General features: G+C 35.6%; 1 protein-coding gene across 1 annotated transcript in view; it reads right to left on the bottom strand.

Annotated features, from left to right (window-relative positions):
• Positions 1 to 37: 37 nt before the first annotated feature.
• Positions 38 to 18242, bottom strand: part of CCDC152 (coiled-coil domain containing 152) — a 54664-nt gene continuing 36459 nt past the window's right edge. Inside the window, exons 6-9 of the mRNA XM_023216451.2 lie at positions 15884 to 15986; positions 2889 to 3016; positions 371 to 454; positions 38 to 160 (exon numbers count right to left, since the gene is read on the bottom strand). Coding sequence (XP_023072219.2) covers positions 38 to 160; positions 371 to 454; positions 2889 to 3016; positions 15884 to 15986 — 438 coding nt within the window. The remainder of the gene's footprint in view (positions 161 to 370; positions 455 to 2888; positions 3017 to 15883; positions 15987 to 18242) is intronic.

Raw genomic sequence — 18242 nt, 5'->3', positions numbered from 1 at the left:
TTTAAATAAATATCAACTAATGAATTTACTGCTAAGCTCAAAACCGTCTACGCTTAAGGTGAGAATCTTTGCCAACAGAAAGGCGTTGCTCTAAATCGCGAATGGTATTACGAAGAATTGCAATCTCCTTGTTTTTTTCTTCTTGAAAATGTTGCAGTTTCTAAACAAAACAAACAATTTGTTATTACAATTCAGAAATAATAAAATTTAGTACAAGGAACAATGAAATAACAATAAAGAAATACACTTCTGCTATAAATTGGTATTTTAAAAAACACCTTACATTGTTAATAAGAATTAGATGATTTTTATAGAAACATGCTTAGAAAGTTTTCTTAAGCAATGAATAATGAGAGGAAAACTCACATACCCTTCTGTAGATACTTTGTGGTAAAACAGTAGAATCCGGATATGATTTTGATTTAGTCTGAACTCTTGCTAGTTTGGCATCAAACTGAATCAAATTGAAAAAGTTATTGAAACTCCAGACAATTAGAAACAATCGTTTCTATAATTATAGTCCATGATATCCTTTGACATGTAATCTGTAATTTAGGTGTAAATTACAATAATAGGCAATAGAAAAATCTTTAAGAAATAATTTTTCAGAAAGAGCGAAAGCGAAGAACACAAAAACAAGATTAACTCTGATTGCATGGTAAAATTACCTGGAGAGGTTTTTTTTTTTTTCTTTTCTTTTTTTAAAAGTACCAAATGCCTGGGCACTACTTTAGAGATTCTGGTGTGCAACTAGCATCATTTTTTTCTCAAAACATCACGTGATCCTACAGTGCAGTCAAGGTTTAGAATCTAGTTTAACTTAAAGATGGGTAAAAATATTTTTACATTAAAATGAGTGCATTATGAAGAAAATGTAATAAACAGTCATGGGAGAAAACCTCACGTAGCTTTCTGCAGGAACTTTGAGGCTGAACAGTAGAATTTAAATACGAGCTTGTCGATATAATTTGAACCCTTGCTGGTTTGAATTAAACTGAATCAGATTTAAAAAGTTCTCATAGGCCATTTTTACAGGTCAGATTTTTTGTTTTTGTACAATATTCCATTATATAACTCTTCTCTTCAGATTTAGTTAACATAGCCTCTCTGAGGACTAAGAATAAACTCTGAGATTATGTTCTGGTTTGAGGAGAGAAATGGTTAGGTACAATGAAAACAAATAACAAGGAGCTCTGTATACTAGTTAAAAAATAGACCAGTGATAAGGCCCAAATGGCAAACAAAATGTGAATTTCCAAACAGAGGAGGATTAGAAGTTGGTGGTAGATCTTGAAAAATGGCCTATTAATTTCATTTGGCCATTCAGCTTTTCCTGTGGTTTGTGGTACACTTGGTCAGATGGCAGCAGCAGCAACAAAGGGTAACTAAAGTCAACATCAGTCCTCTTTCTGCCCAATGATTACACACGGTACCTCACCAAGTACCCTGGGGATTCCAAAGTTTCAGGAATATGAATAGTATGTAATTTTAATTAAGACTTGTGAATTCTTACAAGGTAAAATGAAAGCTGGGGTGGGGGCAAGCAACGGAAGAATGATAGAAGGGTAGATTGATAGAATCTAGAAAAAATTTAAAGGACAAATATTTTGTCAAAGTATATTTGAGATTGTGATATCTGGTTAAGAGAACTACTCAAGACTGGTTTTTGTTTTGTTTTGTTTTGTTTTTTTTTGTTTTTTGAGACAGAGTTTCGTTCTGTTGCCCAGGTTGGTGTGCAGTGGTGTAATCTTGGCTCACTACTAAGTTGCCTCCCGGGTTCAAGAGATTCTCCTGCCTCAGCCTACTGAGTAGCTGGGATTACAGGCGTCCGCCATCATGCCCGGCTATTTTTTGTATTTTTTTAGTACAGGCGGCTTTCATCATGTTGGCCAGGTTGGTCTTGAACTCCTGACCTCAGGTGATCCTCCTGCCTTGGCCTGCCAAAGTGCTGGGATTAAAGGTGTGAACCACCGCATCTGGCTTACTCAAGACTCTTGAGCAAAGAGCTAGAGACTCAGCCTTTGAGATGCCCTATTTGAAGTCCCTTTAAAAAATTTTTTTAGGAATTTGGTTTGTTTGCCCCCAGGATATATATTCTTCCAGAAAGCCATTAGGAAGAAATTTGTCCTTTTTATGAGAAATAAAGCAAAATAAATTTCTAGTTGGTTACTGGGGTTTGAAAAATTTCTGCTGGGATGAGAATAATGTGAAGCGTTACAAACATTCTTCCCATGCTGGAATGGTAGAAATTATGAAACCTGCATAGAATTTACCATAAAATGCAGATAATCCTTGAGTTTTCTGTCAGGGAAATGTGAGTGCTAAAAATACAATAGCAAAAATAAAGTTTCACTGTATTGGTTTGATAGCCAATTAGATACACTGAAGATAGAATTAGTAAGCTGGAGAATAGGTTAGAAGAAAATATCTACCCTGAGACAGGGAAAAACAAGAAAATGACATATACATAAAAGAGCATATGAGATACAGGAACTGGTAGTAAAGTCTATGAAAGGCTGTTGTCTCTCAACTAGTGTTGGGCCTAAAGTTGCTGCAGTCAGAAAGGCCTGCAGTTAAAAAGAAAAGTTGGATGTCAAGTAGGAAATACTGAGAAGAAAAGTTCTCAGAGGAAGCAATATCCTCTCTAAAAACCAGGACCTCTTGAACAACTCAAGGGTCCACTTTCAGGTCAAGCACTGAAAGGCAATGCAGATGACAATTGTATGGTATGTGATTACTGCAATCATTTGATGGAGAATAAGCATGTGTGAAGCCCTCTCACAGAATTGCTTCTAATCCTAAAATGTATCTCACTGTGATGAATAACAATCAAAATACAGTTTAGACTAAGGGATGTGTCCTCAAGTTTAGCAGACTTAAACACTTACCTCTAGTTGTAGCTTGATTATTTCATTTTGCTTTTCTTTTTCTTGACTTCTTAGCTTTGCATTTAACTCTGAAATTTCCATCTCCTTTTTCTCTATTAGTTCTTTGTGCTTTTCTTCATTTAATGCAACTGGATAAAATGAAATAAGTAAAATTCATTCATTAAAAGTTTCAAAAATATTATAAGCTTGTATTTCTTTAGTGCTTAAAATCATTCCTAAGAAAGTAAATTTTATTAATGAAACATATTTTAGAAATGGTTTACGTATAGAATAGCTTTTCTATATTTTTTACAAGACCCTGAATAATGTTTGAGACACATAGGTCACTTGCCAAATATTTTTGAATGAATAAGGTAATTTAAACTATTAAACATCAAAGTACTAGAAAATAAATGGAAGATACAGTGGTTGAAGAGGGACACAAAGCCTGAGTTTCTAGGTATGAAGGGCTCAAACTACTGGATGACCAGAGCTACATGAAGTCCCTGCTATACTATTCCACATGACCAGGCCATTCTCATGTTCAAATCATATCTTTATGCTTTATCAAATTTCTTCTTCTCCCAACTTTCTTATTCCTGTTAATGACACCATGACATCTAGGATGAGAGGCTCAAGAAAATCTTTGATTTTTAACGAGAAAGGAGACAGTCTACAAGCCCCACAAATGAAGGGTTTCCTAGCTTTCTGATATATTTAGATAATAAATTTGTAGATCCTACTCTGTATGATTTAACACCTTTGAAATGGGTTGAAATTTGCTTTTTCATTTATGACATGGTCAACTTTCTTAAATGTTCCATGCATACTTGAAAATAATACATATTCTGCACTTATCTGGTATATTATTTATGTCAATTCGTATCAGTTGTTTATTTTGTTGTTTAAATTTTCTATATCATTACTAATTTTGCATATTTGTATGTACTTTTCTACCACTAAAAGGTGAATTAAAGTCTCTCATTATGATTGTGGATTTGTCTGTCACCTACTAGTTCTGCAAATTTTATTTGGTGCATACACCTTTAGAATTGTTGTTTTATTTCCATGGTAGATCGAACACTTTACGTCATAAAATATCCATCTTCATCTCTAGTATTGCTTCTTGCTTTAAAGCATATTTTGCCCAATATTAGTATAGCTATGCCAGCTTCATGTTGGCTACTATTTGCATGATATATTCTTTTCCATCTTTTATTTTAAATCTTTCTATAGCTCTGTATTTTAGGTATATTGAAAGCAGCATAGTAGCAGATTTTAATATTTATTCAATCTGGCAATCTTTGTCTTTTAATTGGAAATTCATTCAGGTTTAATTTAATGCATTTAGTAATATATTTGGGTTTAAATCAACTAGCTTATTATTTGTTGGCTTTTACATTTTGTGTTCATTTCTCTCTCTTTTCTTATCTTCTTTTGGACAGAATAACTATTTTTACTTCCCTTTTTTCCTCCTCTATTAGATTGATAATCATTAGCTTGATAAATAATCTTTTATTCTTTCTTTAGTGGTTACCTTAGAGTCTATAACATGCATACTTGACTTATTAGAATTTAATAAAATTAGTAGTTTTATCACTTTATGGACATGATACAAACCTTAAAAACATTTTAACTCCATTTATTCTCCCTTTTATCTTTGGTGTTTTTGTACTATGTTAACTTAGCTAAATTAGAACTATGTTTCCCAGAATTCCCTTGTCTATATATTCTAAGGTAGAGTTAGCCATAAGAGAAATGTCCACAAGATTTGGAAGATGGAAGTATAGCAAGAACTAATTTGCTCTGATGTTTAGTATAGGATGCTGGGCAGTGTTTCAGTTCACACATGGTGCTGCTGGCCTTCTGGCTCACCAAATCAGCGGCTATTATTTTTTGAAGGCCACTGTAGAGCCCCAGGGAACGCTGCCATTTATACAAGTTGTCACTTATCAATGGATCATCTCAGTGATAAGGAAAAACATTTGGTTCCACAACTTCTGAAGCTCCCACCAGATTTCTTTTTTTAGCTGCTAGAAGTCTCAGGCCAGGTGTCCTTGAAGCTCAATGGTGTAGGGCACCATCTTTTCCTGCAGGTCGTCATGTCATTAAGGTTGAAGGAGGTATAAGAAAGATGCAAATTCCAGTTCGTTGTCAGTATTTCCACTTGACATCCAACTTTTCTTTTTACCTGCAGGCCTTTCTGACTGCAACTTTAGGCCCAACACTAGATGAGAGACAACAGCCTTTCATAGACTTTACTACCGGTTCCTATGTCTCACATGCTCTTTTCTGTATATGTCGTTTTCTTGCTTCTCCCTGTCTCAGAGTAGATATTTTCTTCTAACCTGTTCTCCAGCTTACTAATTCTGTCTCCAGTGTATCTAATTGGCTATTAAACCAATACAGTGAAACTTTATTTTTACCTACTGTGTTTTCAGCACTTACATTTCCATCTATTTCTCTAGTATAATTTCCAGTTTTCCATAAAAATTCCCCAAGTCCAGTTGAGCTTGGTGGCTGACACCTGTAATCCCAGCACTTTGGGAGGCTGAGGCGGGTGGATCACCTGAGGTCAGGAGTTCAAGACCAGACTGGCCAACATGGTGAAATCCTGTCTCTACTAAAAATACAAAAATTAGCCGGGCATGGTGACATGTGCCTGTGGCCCCAGCTACTCGGGAGGCTGATGCAGAAGAATCGCTTGAACCTGGGAGGTGGAGGTTGCAATGAGCTGAGATGGCAACACTGCACTCCAGCCGGGTGACAGAGTGAGACTGTGTCTCAAAAAAAAAAAAAAAAAAAATTCCCAAGTTCTTTACTTCTTTGATTATATTAATCAGAGTCATTGTAAATTATATATCTGATAATGCCATTATCTGTATCATAAATGAATTTATTTCCTTTTAAAAATGTTTATAATTGAGCTTGCTTAGGTTTTTGTATTTTTAAAGTCAGATTTACTGCAGCATAATTCATATATAGCAAAATCTCTCTTTCTATATAGAGGTGTACAGTTTGATGAGTGTCAAGAACCATATACAAGAATCTAACCATCAACACAATCAGGTAAAATTTTTCTGTCACTTCAAAAGGAGCCCTTGTGCACCTTTATAATCTATCCTTTTGCTCAAATACTGGCAAACATTGATCTGATTTTTGTCACCATCATTTTCTCTTTTTCAAGAATGTTGTATAAACAGAATTATGTAGTATGTGGACTTTCGTGTCTGGCTTCTTTGATTTAGCATATTGCTTCTGAAGTGATCATATTGTTGAATGTATCAGTAGTTTTTTCCTTTTTATTGCTGAGTAATTTCCATTACATGGATGTACCATGATTTGTTTATTTATGTTAATGGATTTGCTCGATTCCAGATTTGGGCCATGATGAATAAGGTTGCTGTAAACATTCACAAGCAGGTCTTTGTGTACACATATGCTTTCATTTCTCTTGGGTAAATACCCAGGAGTGTGAATGCTGGGTCAGATGGTGTGCTATGTGGCAGCCATGACAATGAGCCTCTCAGATCTCAGGAATCCGAACTGATCACTTGCCCCAGCTCCTGCACTCTAAAATCCATTCCTACATTTAAGCTGAGGCCATGCTTCTATGGTTGCAACTAGTCAATGACAAGGTATGGAAGGAATATTACTGGGGGCCAATTCTTGAGAGATGTGGGATTCATTCACAGGTGAATTTGGATCAATGACTCTCCAGGGGCTTTACCTAACTTAGGACTGCACTGTAGCCTAAGACTTTTAAAAACCTAATCTTTCTTTCTCTCTTTCCTTCACAGACGTTAGAGCTGCATTATGGATTGGCAGCTTACCTGGCTTTCTCTAATTCTCTCCCCATTTCTTCTCATAAGCATTCCTCCCAAAATAAATCTCTTGAATGTCTAATACCATCTTGATGTTTCCTTCTTTAAGGACCTGAACTAGCACAAGGAAACAGGTATAATGGGGTTCTAAGATTGGCTCACTTACCACTCTCTGGGCAATGAAGAAGCCATCCTTAGTGGTATGTGGAGTACTGGTAGTTCCTAGTATACAATGGTGTTACAATTACTACAGATTTCACCAGAAGTAATCTGGAAAGATGTCCTGGTGGTGGGGAATGCCTTGCAAGGCATTAATTATCATTAAGACATTTGAAATATGGATGAAAATAATGCCCACAAAGGCATTAGAGTTACCTGGTTACTGCTAAATTAAACTGACATTCTACTAAAGGATAATGAGAAATTGAGGGCTGTTAGCAAAAGGTTACAGAATTAAAGAATAAATGTGAGAGTGAGAGATCTCTTTGGTCACTTACAAACATGCTCTTACCTCTGGTAATGGAACATTAAACACAGCTAAGCAACAGAAAAATCTAATAGATTTGAAGAACTCCAGAGATGTTTAAATGCTTAGTCAAAGCAGGTCTACTATGATAACATTTGGACCCTGGTTGGAAAGACCTAAGATCCTGAAAAACAGAATGGAAACACGTGGATGGATGCCTCTGAGGATGCTAGCTCTAAAGATTTCCCTAAGTGCTTGGAGTCTGAAAAGGTGGCCCACTCTTTCCTAGTAAAAGCTAGCAATTCCCCTGTGGTGGAGGATGCAGAGGCTCCTCTTGGAAGCTGCCTCAATCTCCTCTTTTGGCTGCTAGGCCAATAACTAGGGTCAAGACGCACCATAACTTGGCTGGGAGATAAGGGAGACAAGTGATTATATCTAAAAGTATCAGCAAGAATTATTTAGGTTGTATTGGGAAGAGCTATGTGAGTACCCCGAGAACAGATTTTGAGGCTGCTGGATCAAAGAATATAGAAAGTAAGACTAGGTAAGCAAGAATTCATTGACTCAACATTACTCTTTAGGGAAAACAGACATAACATCCTAGCAAGGGCCTCAGGAGATGGGGCAAATGCTCTGCTAGAGTGGCCTTAAACCTCTAAAGAAAGCGATGATCAAAGCTGAGTGAAGCGAAACGAGTTGCCTGACAGATAGTAAAGAAAGAAATAAGGAGGCTGTAGAAAGTTGGCATGCTAGTATGAATATATTACATGAGGTAAGACAACCTACAAAGGATTATGTTCTTCAGGAGGGTCCAGAAGACACATTATTAGCCGAGGCCACCAGAAATGTGCTGGTGAGGGGTAAAAAAGTATCACAAAAAATTAAGTTGTCAGTCTCCTTTGCAAGCCAGTGTTGACAGTAAAATAGGTTGCCATAGAGCTAGGTTCATTAATATCCACGGGGATGGGATGCCTCTCCACCACAAAGTAATAAAAGCCAGATGACAGAGCTTAACTGCCAAAAGGCAGGAGGCCACAATTACCAAATTACCAGGGAGGCTGGAGAGTAGCCAAAAAGACTTGATGTGCAGATAATTGTAGAGACAGTTAATAGATGGACAGCCAATTCTGCTTAACAGGTACTACAATTTAAAAAAATAAAAAATGGAAGAACACAAGGCTTAGGGTACATGCCTTAATTAAAAAATTATCATCCTTTTCTCGGTTTCCAGACCTGACCCAGTTTTGAGATCTGGAACCCATTGGCTAAGTATATGGTCAGGTCACCAGGAAGAACACTTAAATACTTCTAGGTATCCCTTTAGGAAGAGAGGCCAACAAGAACTACAGAAGAGTTGCTACATGAACTCATGTAGAGAAGTAACTCTGTGTAGTACAGTAGGTGGAGTGTTGTAGCCATGAAAATGCACCTTTCAGATCTCCAATTTCAGAGAGCATAACTGGCTCACTGTTTTCATGACCATGTTTATGCTGAGGTCATACTTCTCAAGAGCTGCTCCTACTCAATGACTGAGCTTGATAGGGCTACGAAGGCAAGCTTATTCCTGAAAGTTGCAGAACTCATTTAATGGGCAAAGTGGGCTCAACTTTGTTGAAACTTTTTTAGAAATATGTCACAATCTAACACTTTCCCTACCCAAGATTCCTTCCTTTCTTCTCTTCCTCACGGAGGTTAAACCTGCATTACAGACTGACAGCTTACCTAGTCTCTCCTGGTTCCCTTCCCATTTACTCTCACAAATTTTTTCCCAATAAACTTCTCAAATGTCTAATCCTGTCTTGGCATCTGTTTCACAGAGGACCCAAATTAACTCATTGCATTTTTTAAAAACTGCCAAACTATTTTTAAAGTGACTGTACCATTTTATAGTGCCACTAATAATGCTTCAGAGTTCCAGTTGCTCCATTTGGCATTATCAACATGGCATTGATAATTTTTAAGACTTTACCTGTTCTAAAAGGTGTGAGGTTTTAATTTGCATTTCCCTACTTACTAATTATGTTGAATATCTTTTCATCGCTTATTTTTTCATCTGTATGTCTCTGAATTTGAACTCCCGACCTCAGGTAATCTGCCTGCCTTGGCCTCCTAAAGTGCTGGGACTACAGGTGTAAGCCACCATGCCTGGCCCTTCACCTGAGTGTCTCTGGAATAGTAACTGTCCAAATATTTTTGCCATTTCCTTGTTGAGTTGACTTCTTCTTATTGAATTCTTAGTGTTCTTTATGTGTTTTTGGATACAAATCCTTTATCAAATATCCATTTGCAAGTCTATGGATTGTCTTTTCATTTTCTTAACAGTATTAAAGAACACAAATTAATAACTTTGATGAAGTCCAATTTATAACTTTTGCCTTTATTGTTTGTGCTTTTTGTTGCTTTCCAAGAAGTTGTGCCTAACTCAAGATCACAAAGATAATCTCTTATGCTTTCTTCTGGTAATTTTACAGATGTAGGTTTTACATGTAACTTATTACTCATTTTAAGTTAATCGTTGCATATGATGTGCATAAAGATAGGCTCATTAAGGAAGGTTTTCAACAACCATATATATAAAACCAATTAACCCTCAACATAGGCTTATGAGATCTGCTTTACTGAAGGAGGAAAATTTCATTAGTGAAATTATATTCAATATGCTTTACATATACATAAAAATTATTAATTATACATTTAATACTAATTTTAATTTTATAATAATACAAACTGTTTCACATTAGATAACATTAAGTGTAAATACTAGGAACCAAATTTAGAAATGTTGTATTTACATACATAAATATATAGGAAGGTACAAATCCCAAATTAAAATGCATCAAGGGGCCAGGTGCAGTGACTCATGCCTGTAATCTCAGCACTTTGGGAGGCCGAGGCAGGTACATTACTTGAGGTCGGGAGTTCAAGACCACCCTGGCCAACATGGCTGCCTAGGAATGTTGGATGCTACTTCTCTTCAAAAAGATCAAAGTTACTTGTGAATGGACGTGTTTTGAAAGGAAAACTGAGGGGAGAGAGCCAGTACCTGTCAGAGAGCCCACAGGAAGAAGCCAAAGTGCAGAAAACGAAGGCAGCAAGAGTCTAGCAGAGATCAACACCAAAGGAACTCAGAGCCCTGCAGAGGGAAAGGGTGAGGGTGCTTCTTGGCTTTCCTCACTCCTGCAACAATCTGCTGACTGCCAAACTACTAAGGAGGTCCTCTGCCCTTGTGACACTGGGCAATACTGGTGGTGGTCATTTAGGAACTTTCTGAGGAAAGAAAACCAGGTGGCTAGCTCATGTAGACATGCCTGTGTATGTCTCAGGCCTGGACTGAGATGGTGGGTGCTGTACTGGTTGTGAACCTGTTGTGGGCCACTGCTGCTGCCCAAGGGATCTCTGTCTTTGCATCACCATACTACGAAAGCCCCTGCAAATATACCCCACAACCTGCTCTGAGTTTGGCAAGCACGGGGAGCCAGCAGGTCCATGGAAGCTATAGGACCATGTAGGCACAACTTCTCGGAAAGCAACAAAAAGCACAAACAATAAAGGCAAAAGTTATAAATTGGACTTCATCAAAGTTATTAATTTATGTTCTTTAATACTGTTAAGAAAATGAAAAGACAATCCATAGACTTGCAAATGGATATTTGATAAAGGATTTATATCCAAAAATATACAAAGAACACTAAGAATTAAATAAGAAGAAGTCAAACAACTCAACAAGGAAATGGCAAAAATATCTGGACAATTACTATTCCAGAGACATACAGATGAAGGGCCACGCGTGGTGGCTCTTGCCTGTAGTACCAGCACTTTGGGAGGCCAAGGCAGGCGGATTACCTGAAGTCAGTAGTTCGAGTTCAGAAGTCTGAAAAGAGGACCTCAGTCTCTTCTGGCTTGTAAGTCTTCTGTAGGAAGTCTACTGTGTTAGCCTGATTGGATTTAATTTATAGGTAATTTGGCTATTTTCTCTAGCTGCCTTTGAGGGTTTTTTTTTTTTTGGCATTGACCTTAAATAGTCTAATGATTATATGGCAGACTTCTTACAGAAGCCTTACAAGTCAGAAGAGACTGAGGTCCTCATTTTAGCCTTCTTAAAGAAAACAAACAAACAAACACCATCCAAGAATTTTATATCCACCAAACAAGGAAGGAGAAATAAAGTCTTTTCCAAATAAGTAAGTGCTAAAGGAATTCATCATCACCAGACCAGACCTACAAGAAATGCTCAAAGGAGTTTTAAACATGGAAACCAAAGGATAATACTTGCTACCATAAAAGCACGCATAAGTACAAAGTTCACAGATCCTATAAAGCAATTAAACAACTGAGACTATAAAGCTCACTAACAACAGTCTAATGGGAACAAAACCTCACATATAAATATTAATCATAAACAGCCTAAATATTCCACTTAAAATACACAGATTGGCAAATTGGGTTAATAAAACAAGACTAAACCATCTACTGACTTCAAGAGACACATCCTATGTGTAATAACACCATAGGTTCAAAGTAAAGGGGTGACAAAAGATCTACCATGCAAATAGAAAATGAAAAAGAACAGGGGTTGATATTCTTATATCAATTAAAACACTTTAAACCAACAACAGTGAAAAAAGACAAAAAAGGGTATTATATAATGATAAAGGCTTCAATTCAGCAAGATGTAATTATGTAACTACTATTATATAACGATAAAGGCTTCAATTCAACAAGAAGATTTAACAAGCAGATTTAACTGTGCCCAACACTGGAATACCCAGATCTATAAAAAGAATATTACTAAACCTAAGAAAATAGATAGACAGCTATACAATAGTAGTGGAGTTATCAATGCCCCATTGACAGATAAGGAATTCAAAAATATGGATTGCAAGGAAACTCAAAGAGATCCAAGAGTAAGTTGAAAACCAACACAGAGAAACCAGGAAAATGATTCAGGGTATGAAAGAGGAGGTAGCTACATTTTAAAAAGCAAAACAAAACAAAACAAAAACTTCTGGAATTAAAAAATTCACTAAAGGAATTTTAAAATACAGTTGAGAGTTTTAGCAACAGACTAGACCAAGCAGAAGGAATAATTTAAAAGCCTGGAGACTAGTCTACTGGACCATGGAGGCTGAAAAATAATAAAGAAACTCTGGACTTAAATTGGACTTTTGACCAAATGAACCTAATAGACATCTACAGAACACTCCACTCAACAACTGCAGAATATACATTTTTTTTCTCATCTGTGCATACAACATTCTCTAAAATTGACCATATGCTTGATCATAAGACAAGTCTCAATAATTTTTTAATAAAATTATATCAAATGTATATATGGATCATAATGGAATAAAATTAGAAATCCATACCAAAAGGAACTTGCAAAACCACACAAATATATGGAAACCAAAAAACTTGCTCCTGGTTGACTCTTGGGTAAAAGACAATAACAAAAAAACAGAATTAAAAACTTATTTTGAAACAAAAGAAAATGCAGTCATAACATATCAAAACCTCTAGGATACAGAAAAAGCAGTATTAGGAGGAAAGTTTATAGCACTAAATGCCTACCTGAAGAAGATAGATATAACGTTAACAACCTAATGTTGCACCTAAATGAACTAGAAAAACAAGACCAAACCAAACTCAAAGGTAGCAGAAGAAAAGAAATAACAAAGATCTGAGCAGAACTAAATGAAAATGAGACGAAAACAAAACTCCAAAAAACCGTACAAAGGATCAATGAGACAAAAACTGGGTTTTTTTTGAAAGGACAAACAAAAGTGATAGATCACTTGCTAGATTAACCAAGGAAAACAGAGAGAAACAGAAGTTTCCAGATAAGTACAATCAGAAATGATAAAGTTGACATTACAACTAATACCACAGAAAGACAAAAGATCTTCAGAGACTACTATGAACATTTCTATGTGCACAAACTAGAAAATCTAAAGCAAATGAAAAAATTCCTGGAAACATACAACCTCCAGAGATTGAACCATGAAGAAACTGAAATTCTGAACAGGCCATTAATGTGCTATAAAATTGAATAAATAATAAAAAATATACCACCAACAACAAGAACAAAATCCTAGGACCAGAGTATTTACAGGCCAGCCAAATTCTACCAGATGTACAAAGAAGAGTTGGTACCAATATTACTGAAACTATTCCAAAAAATTGGGGAGGAGGGAGGCCTCTCTAACTCATGCTATGAAACCAGTATCATGCTGATACCAAAATCTAGCAAGGACCCCCCCAATAAAAAATAAAACAACAGGCCAATATCCCTGATAAAAATAGATTCAGAAATCCCCAACAAAACACTAGCAAACAGAAAATCCAGTAACACATCAAAAGGATAATTCATCAGGATCAAATGGCCTTATTTCAGGGGTACAAGGATGGTTCAATATACACAAGTCAATAAATGTGATTTGTTACACAAACAGAATTAAAAACAAAAACTATATGATCGTTTCAGTATATGCAGAAAAAGCATTTGGTAAAATCCAATACCCTTTATAATAAAAACCCTAAAAAATAGGCATTGAGGGAACATACCTCAAAATAACAAGAGCCATACATGACAAACCCACAGCCAACATCATACTGAATGGGGAAAAGTTGAAAGCATGTCCCCTAAGAACTGGAACAAAACAAAGATATCCATTGTCACCACCCCTATTCAACATAGTACTGAAAGTCTGTAGTTAGAGCAATCAGGGAAAAGAAATAAATAGTAGCCATCCAAATTGGAAAAGGGGAAGTCCAATTATATCTGTTTGCTGATAATATGATTCTACATCTAGAAAACCCTAAAGATTCATCTAAAAGATTCTACACCTAGAAAACACTAAATATTCCTCCTAGACCTAACAAATGACTTCAGTAAAGTTTCAGGATACCAAATGAATGCATCAAAATCAGTGGCATTCTCATAAACCAACAACACTCAAACTGAGAACCAAATCAAGAACTCAATCCCATTAAGAATTACCATACACACACAAAATTACCTGGAAATACATTTAATAAAGAAGGTGAAAAACCTCTACAAGGAGAACAAAACAGTTTGATAATATAAATCATAGATGACACAAACAAATGAAAAAACATTCCATGCTCATGGATAGGAAGAATCATTATCATCAAAATGACTGTACTACCCAAAGCAATCTACATACTCAATTCCTATCAAATTAACAATGTAGTTTTCACATAATTCGAAAAAGCAGTTTTAAAATTTATATGGAACCAAAACAGAGCCTGAATAGCCAAAGTAATTCTAAGCAAAAAGAACAAAGCTGGAAGCATCACATTACCCTTACTTCAAACTATTCTACAAGGCTATAATAGCCAAAACAGCATGGTACTAGTACAAAAATGGAAACATAGATCTGTAAAACAGAATAAAGAACCCAGAAATAAAGCCACACACCTGCAACAAACTAATGTTCAAAAATTCTACAAAAATAAACAATGGGGAAAAGATTCCCTATTTATTAAAACAAACGGTGCTGGGAAAACTGGTTAGCCATATGAAAAAGAATTAAACTGGACCTCCATCCCTTACCATAAGCAAAAAATTAACTCAAGATTGATTAAAGACTTAAGTGTAAGACCTTAAACTATTAAAATCCTAAAAGAAAACATAGGAAAAACTCTTCTGGACATTGGCCTAGGCAAATAATTTATCAAAACCAAAAATAGACAAATCGGATTTCAAGAGTTTCTGTAGAGCAAAAGAAACAACAGCATAAACAAACAACCTACAGAATAGGAGAAAATAACTGCAAGCCATGTATCCACCAAAGGACTAATATCCAGAATGTACAAAGAAGTTAAACAAATTAACAAGACAAAAACAACCCCATTACAAAGTGGGCAAAGGACTTGAACAGACACTTCTCAAAAGAAGACATACAGCTGACAAGCATATGAAAAAATGTTCAACATTACTAATTATCAGATAAATGCAAGTTAAAACCACAATGAGATACCTTCTCAAACTAGTCAAAATGACTATTACTAAAAAGTCAAAAAAATAACAGATGTTGTCAGGGATGTGGAGTAAAGGGAACAACAATGCATTGTTAATGGGAATGTAAATTAGTTTTGCCCCTATGGAAAACATTACAAAGATTTCTCAATTAACTAAAAATAGAATTACTGTTCAACCCAGTAATCCTACTATTGGGTATCTATCCAAAGGAAAATAAATTGTTTTATCAAAAAGATATTTGTACTTGCATGTTTATCACAGTTCTATTCGCAATAGCAAAGTCATGGAATTAAACTAAGTGCACATCAATGATGGATTGGATAAAGAAAATGTGGTATATATACACCACGAAATACTATGCAGTCATAAAAAAGAATAAAACTGAATTATTTGCCAACATGGTTGGAGCTGGAGGACATCATTCCAAGTGAAATAACTCAGAAACAGAAAGTCAAATACTGCATGTACTCACTTATAAGTGGGAGCTAAACAATGGATACTCATGGACATAAAGATAGAAACCATAGACACTGGGAACTCCAAAAGAAGGGAGGGTGGGAGGGGTGAGGGTTGAAAAATGACCTACCATGAGTTATGTTCACTATATAATTGATGAGTTCACTAGAAGCCCAAACACCAGCATTACACAATATACTCATGCAACAAACCTGCACATTATATCCCTTGAATCTATAACAAAAAAGCAGGTTTATTTTAAACTTACCTTTTTTCTGCATGTCCTGATAAAGTTTGCTTATTTCTGTCTTATATCCCTCCTCTTTGATTTTCATTTCACTTACAAGTTTGACAATATTATTCTTATATTCCTAAAGATTAAAATATATATTAATTTTTAAAATGTAAATATGTGTATATAACTTTTGATTCCTAGAAAGGTGAAATTCTCCATTCATATTACTTTTTAAATACTTTAAAAATTCTCCACTTATATTACTTTTAAAAAAGGTACTATAAATGTAATATAAATGAACAATTTCACCTTTCTAATAATTAAAAGTTATCATATCTACAAGGAAAAAATTGTTCATTGTTTGAATAATCAGCTTTGGATAGACCCATTTTATTTCATTTTTTATATGTATAAAGTATTTATTTTTCAATTTAAATTTACATTTTTGGCTGGGCGCAGTGGCTCACACCTGTAATCCCAGCACTTTGGGAGGCTGAGGCAGGTGGATCACGAGGTCAGGAGATTGAGACCATCCTGGCTAACACGGTGAAACCCCGTCTCTAATAAAAATCCAAAAAATATTAGCCGGGCATGGTGGTGGGCATCTGTAGTCCCTGCTACTTGGGAGGCTGAGGCAGGAGAATGGCGTGAACCTGGGAGGCCCTGGAGCTTGCAGTGAGCCAAGATGGCACCATTGCACTCCAGCCTGGGTGACAGAGCGAGACTCCGTCTCAAAAAAAAAAAATTAAAATTTTAATTTGAAAATTAAAAATTATATTTATGATGTACAACATGATGTTTTAATATATGTATACATTGTGGAATGTCTAACTCAAGTCAATTAACATATCTATATTATGGATATGTTAAATATATGTTAAATATCTCACATATTTATCACTTTTTTGTGGTGAGAACATTAAAACACTACTCTCTTAGCAATTTTGAAGTATATGATACATCGTTATTGATAACAATCACCAAATTGTATAATAGCTCTCCTGAGTCTATTCCTCCTTTCCAACTAAAATTTTTATCCTTTCATCAACGTTTCCCCAATTGCCCCCTCCACCACAGCCTAACCACCACTCTACTCTCTGCTTCATGAATTCCATAAGAAATATCAATTTCTGATCCAAGGAGATAAGATAAAGATAATACAGAAACAATGTATTTTTTGTCTTTGCTTTCTGGATACTCATCACCAGGGTTTAGAATATTAAGTATGCTCAAAATATTTAATTTTATGAATAAATGCCGCTACAGAATTAAGGCATGTTCAATACAAGCCAAAACTACACATTAGAGCCAACGAAAGGCACTGTTCAATAGCTAGCAAGCTTACTATAATGTAAGATGAGTCTCTTTGAATGCAGGCTGAACTTCTGTTTCCAAAAATTATATAAATATTCCTAATTCCCAAAGCACGATTAGGCATTACATGTGGTAAGGGTATGTTTTATGAGGAGGCATAGAGAGAAAGATGAATTTGGGATTTGCAAAGTGCTTGACAGCTGCCTGAGATTAGCTTCTGAGGTTGTTGAAGGATAGGGGTGATTTATTATGCTAAGAACAGGGAGAGGAGCATTGAGAGTGGTGATGGAAGACAGTTATTTTACTACAATTGTGAAGATAAATTTTACAACTTTACCAGGAGTATGATCCTACATGAAGAAATTATTCAGAGACCTAAAATGTAGGCAAGAGAAAAGGAAAGTAGGAAGAATAAAAGTTAAGTATGATAGTAGTAAAAAGACAATAATAAAGGCAAGAGATCAATAAAAGCCTCTAATACCTAAAAGCTGGGGCTTACCATTGTATTGCCAACTCATTGTGTGCAAATACATGTATATATATATACACACATATATCTTGATATATATTTCTTGAATGAATGGGAGTGCCAATAAGAATTACTTAGGTCAGAACTCTTAACCTGGACCCCGTGATTAGGCTTTTGATCAACTTCCAAAATTTAATGTAAAATTATACACGTATTTATCTGTGTGTGTGTGTGTGTGTGCATTTTTCTCAGTGAGGATTCATAGCTATTAATAGATATTTCATGGTACTGAGGAGGTTAAAAAATTTTAAACAGGTCAAGACACACTGGCTTCTATGCCTACTATTAAAAATAGGCATACTTTCCTCCATATTATCTCAGTTCAAGAGATTTAGTATGGATTCCTGTTTGTTCTACTTATCCTGCCAGAAAACTTGTAGGAATGGACAAAGGTATTCAACTTCTTGGCTCTGATTAAAACTGGGCAGGTGAACCCAGTGGGCAATCCCACAAATTGCCATTTTCTATGTATCTAGATTTCTAGATGGGCAACTACAGAGTAGCTTTTATAAACTACTGACAACTGTGTGCACTAAGCTGTTCCTGTTC

The sequence above is a fragment of the Piliocolobus tephrosceles genome, chromosome 4 (assembly GCF_002776525.5).
Source record: "Piliocolobus tephrosceles isolate RC106 chromosome 4, ASM277652v3, whole genome shotgun sequence".
NCBI lineage: Eukaryota > Metazoa > Chordata > Mammalia > Primates > Cercopithecidae > Piliocolobus > Piliocolobus tephrosceles.
Note: the sequence above shows the minus strand (reverse complement) of the source record. Positions and strands in the feature narration are given on the sequence as shown.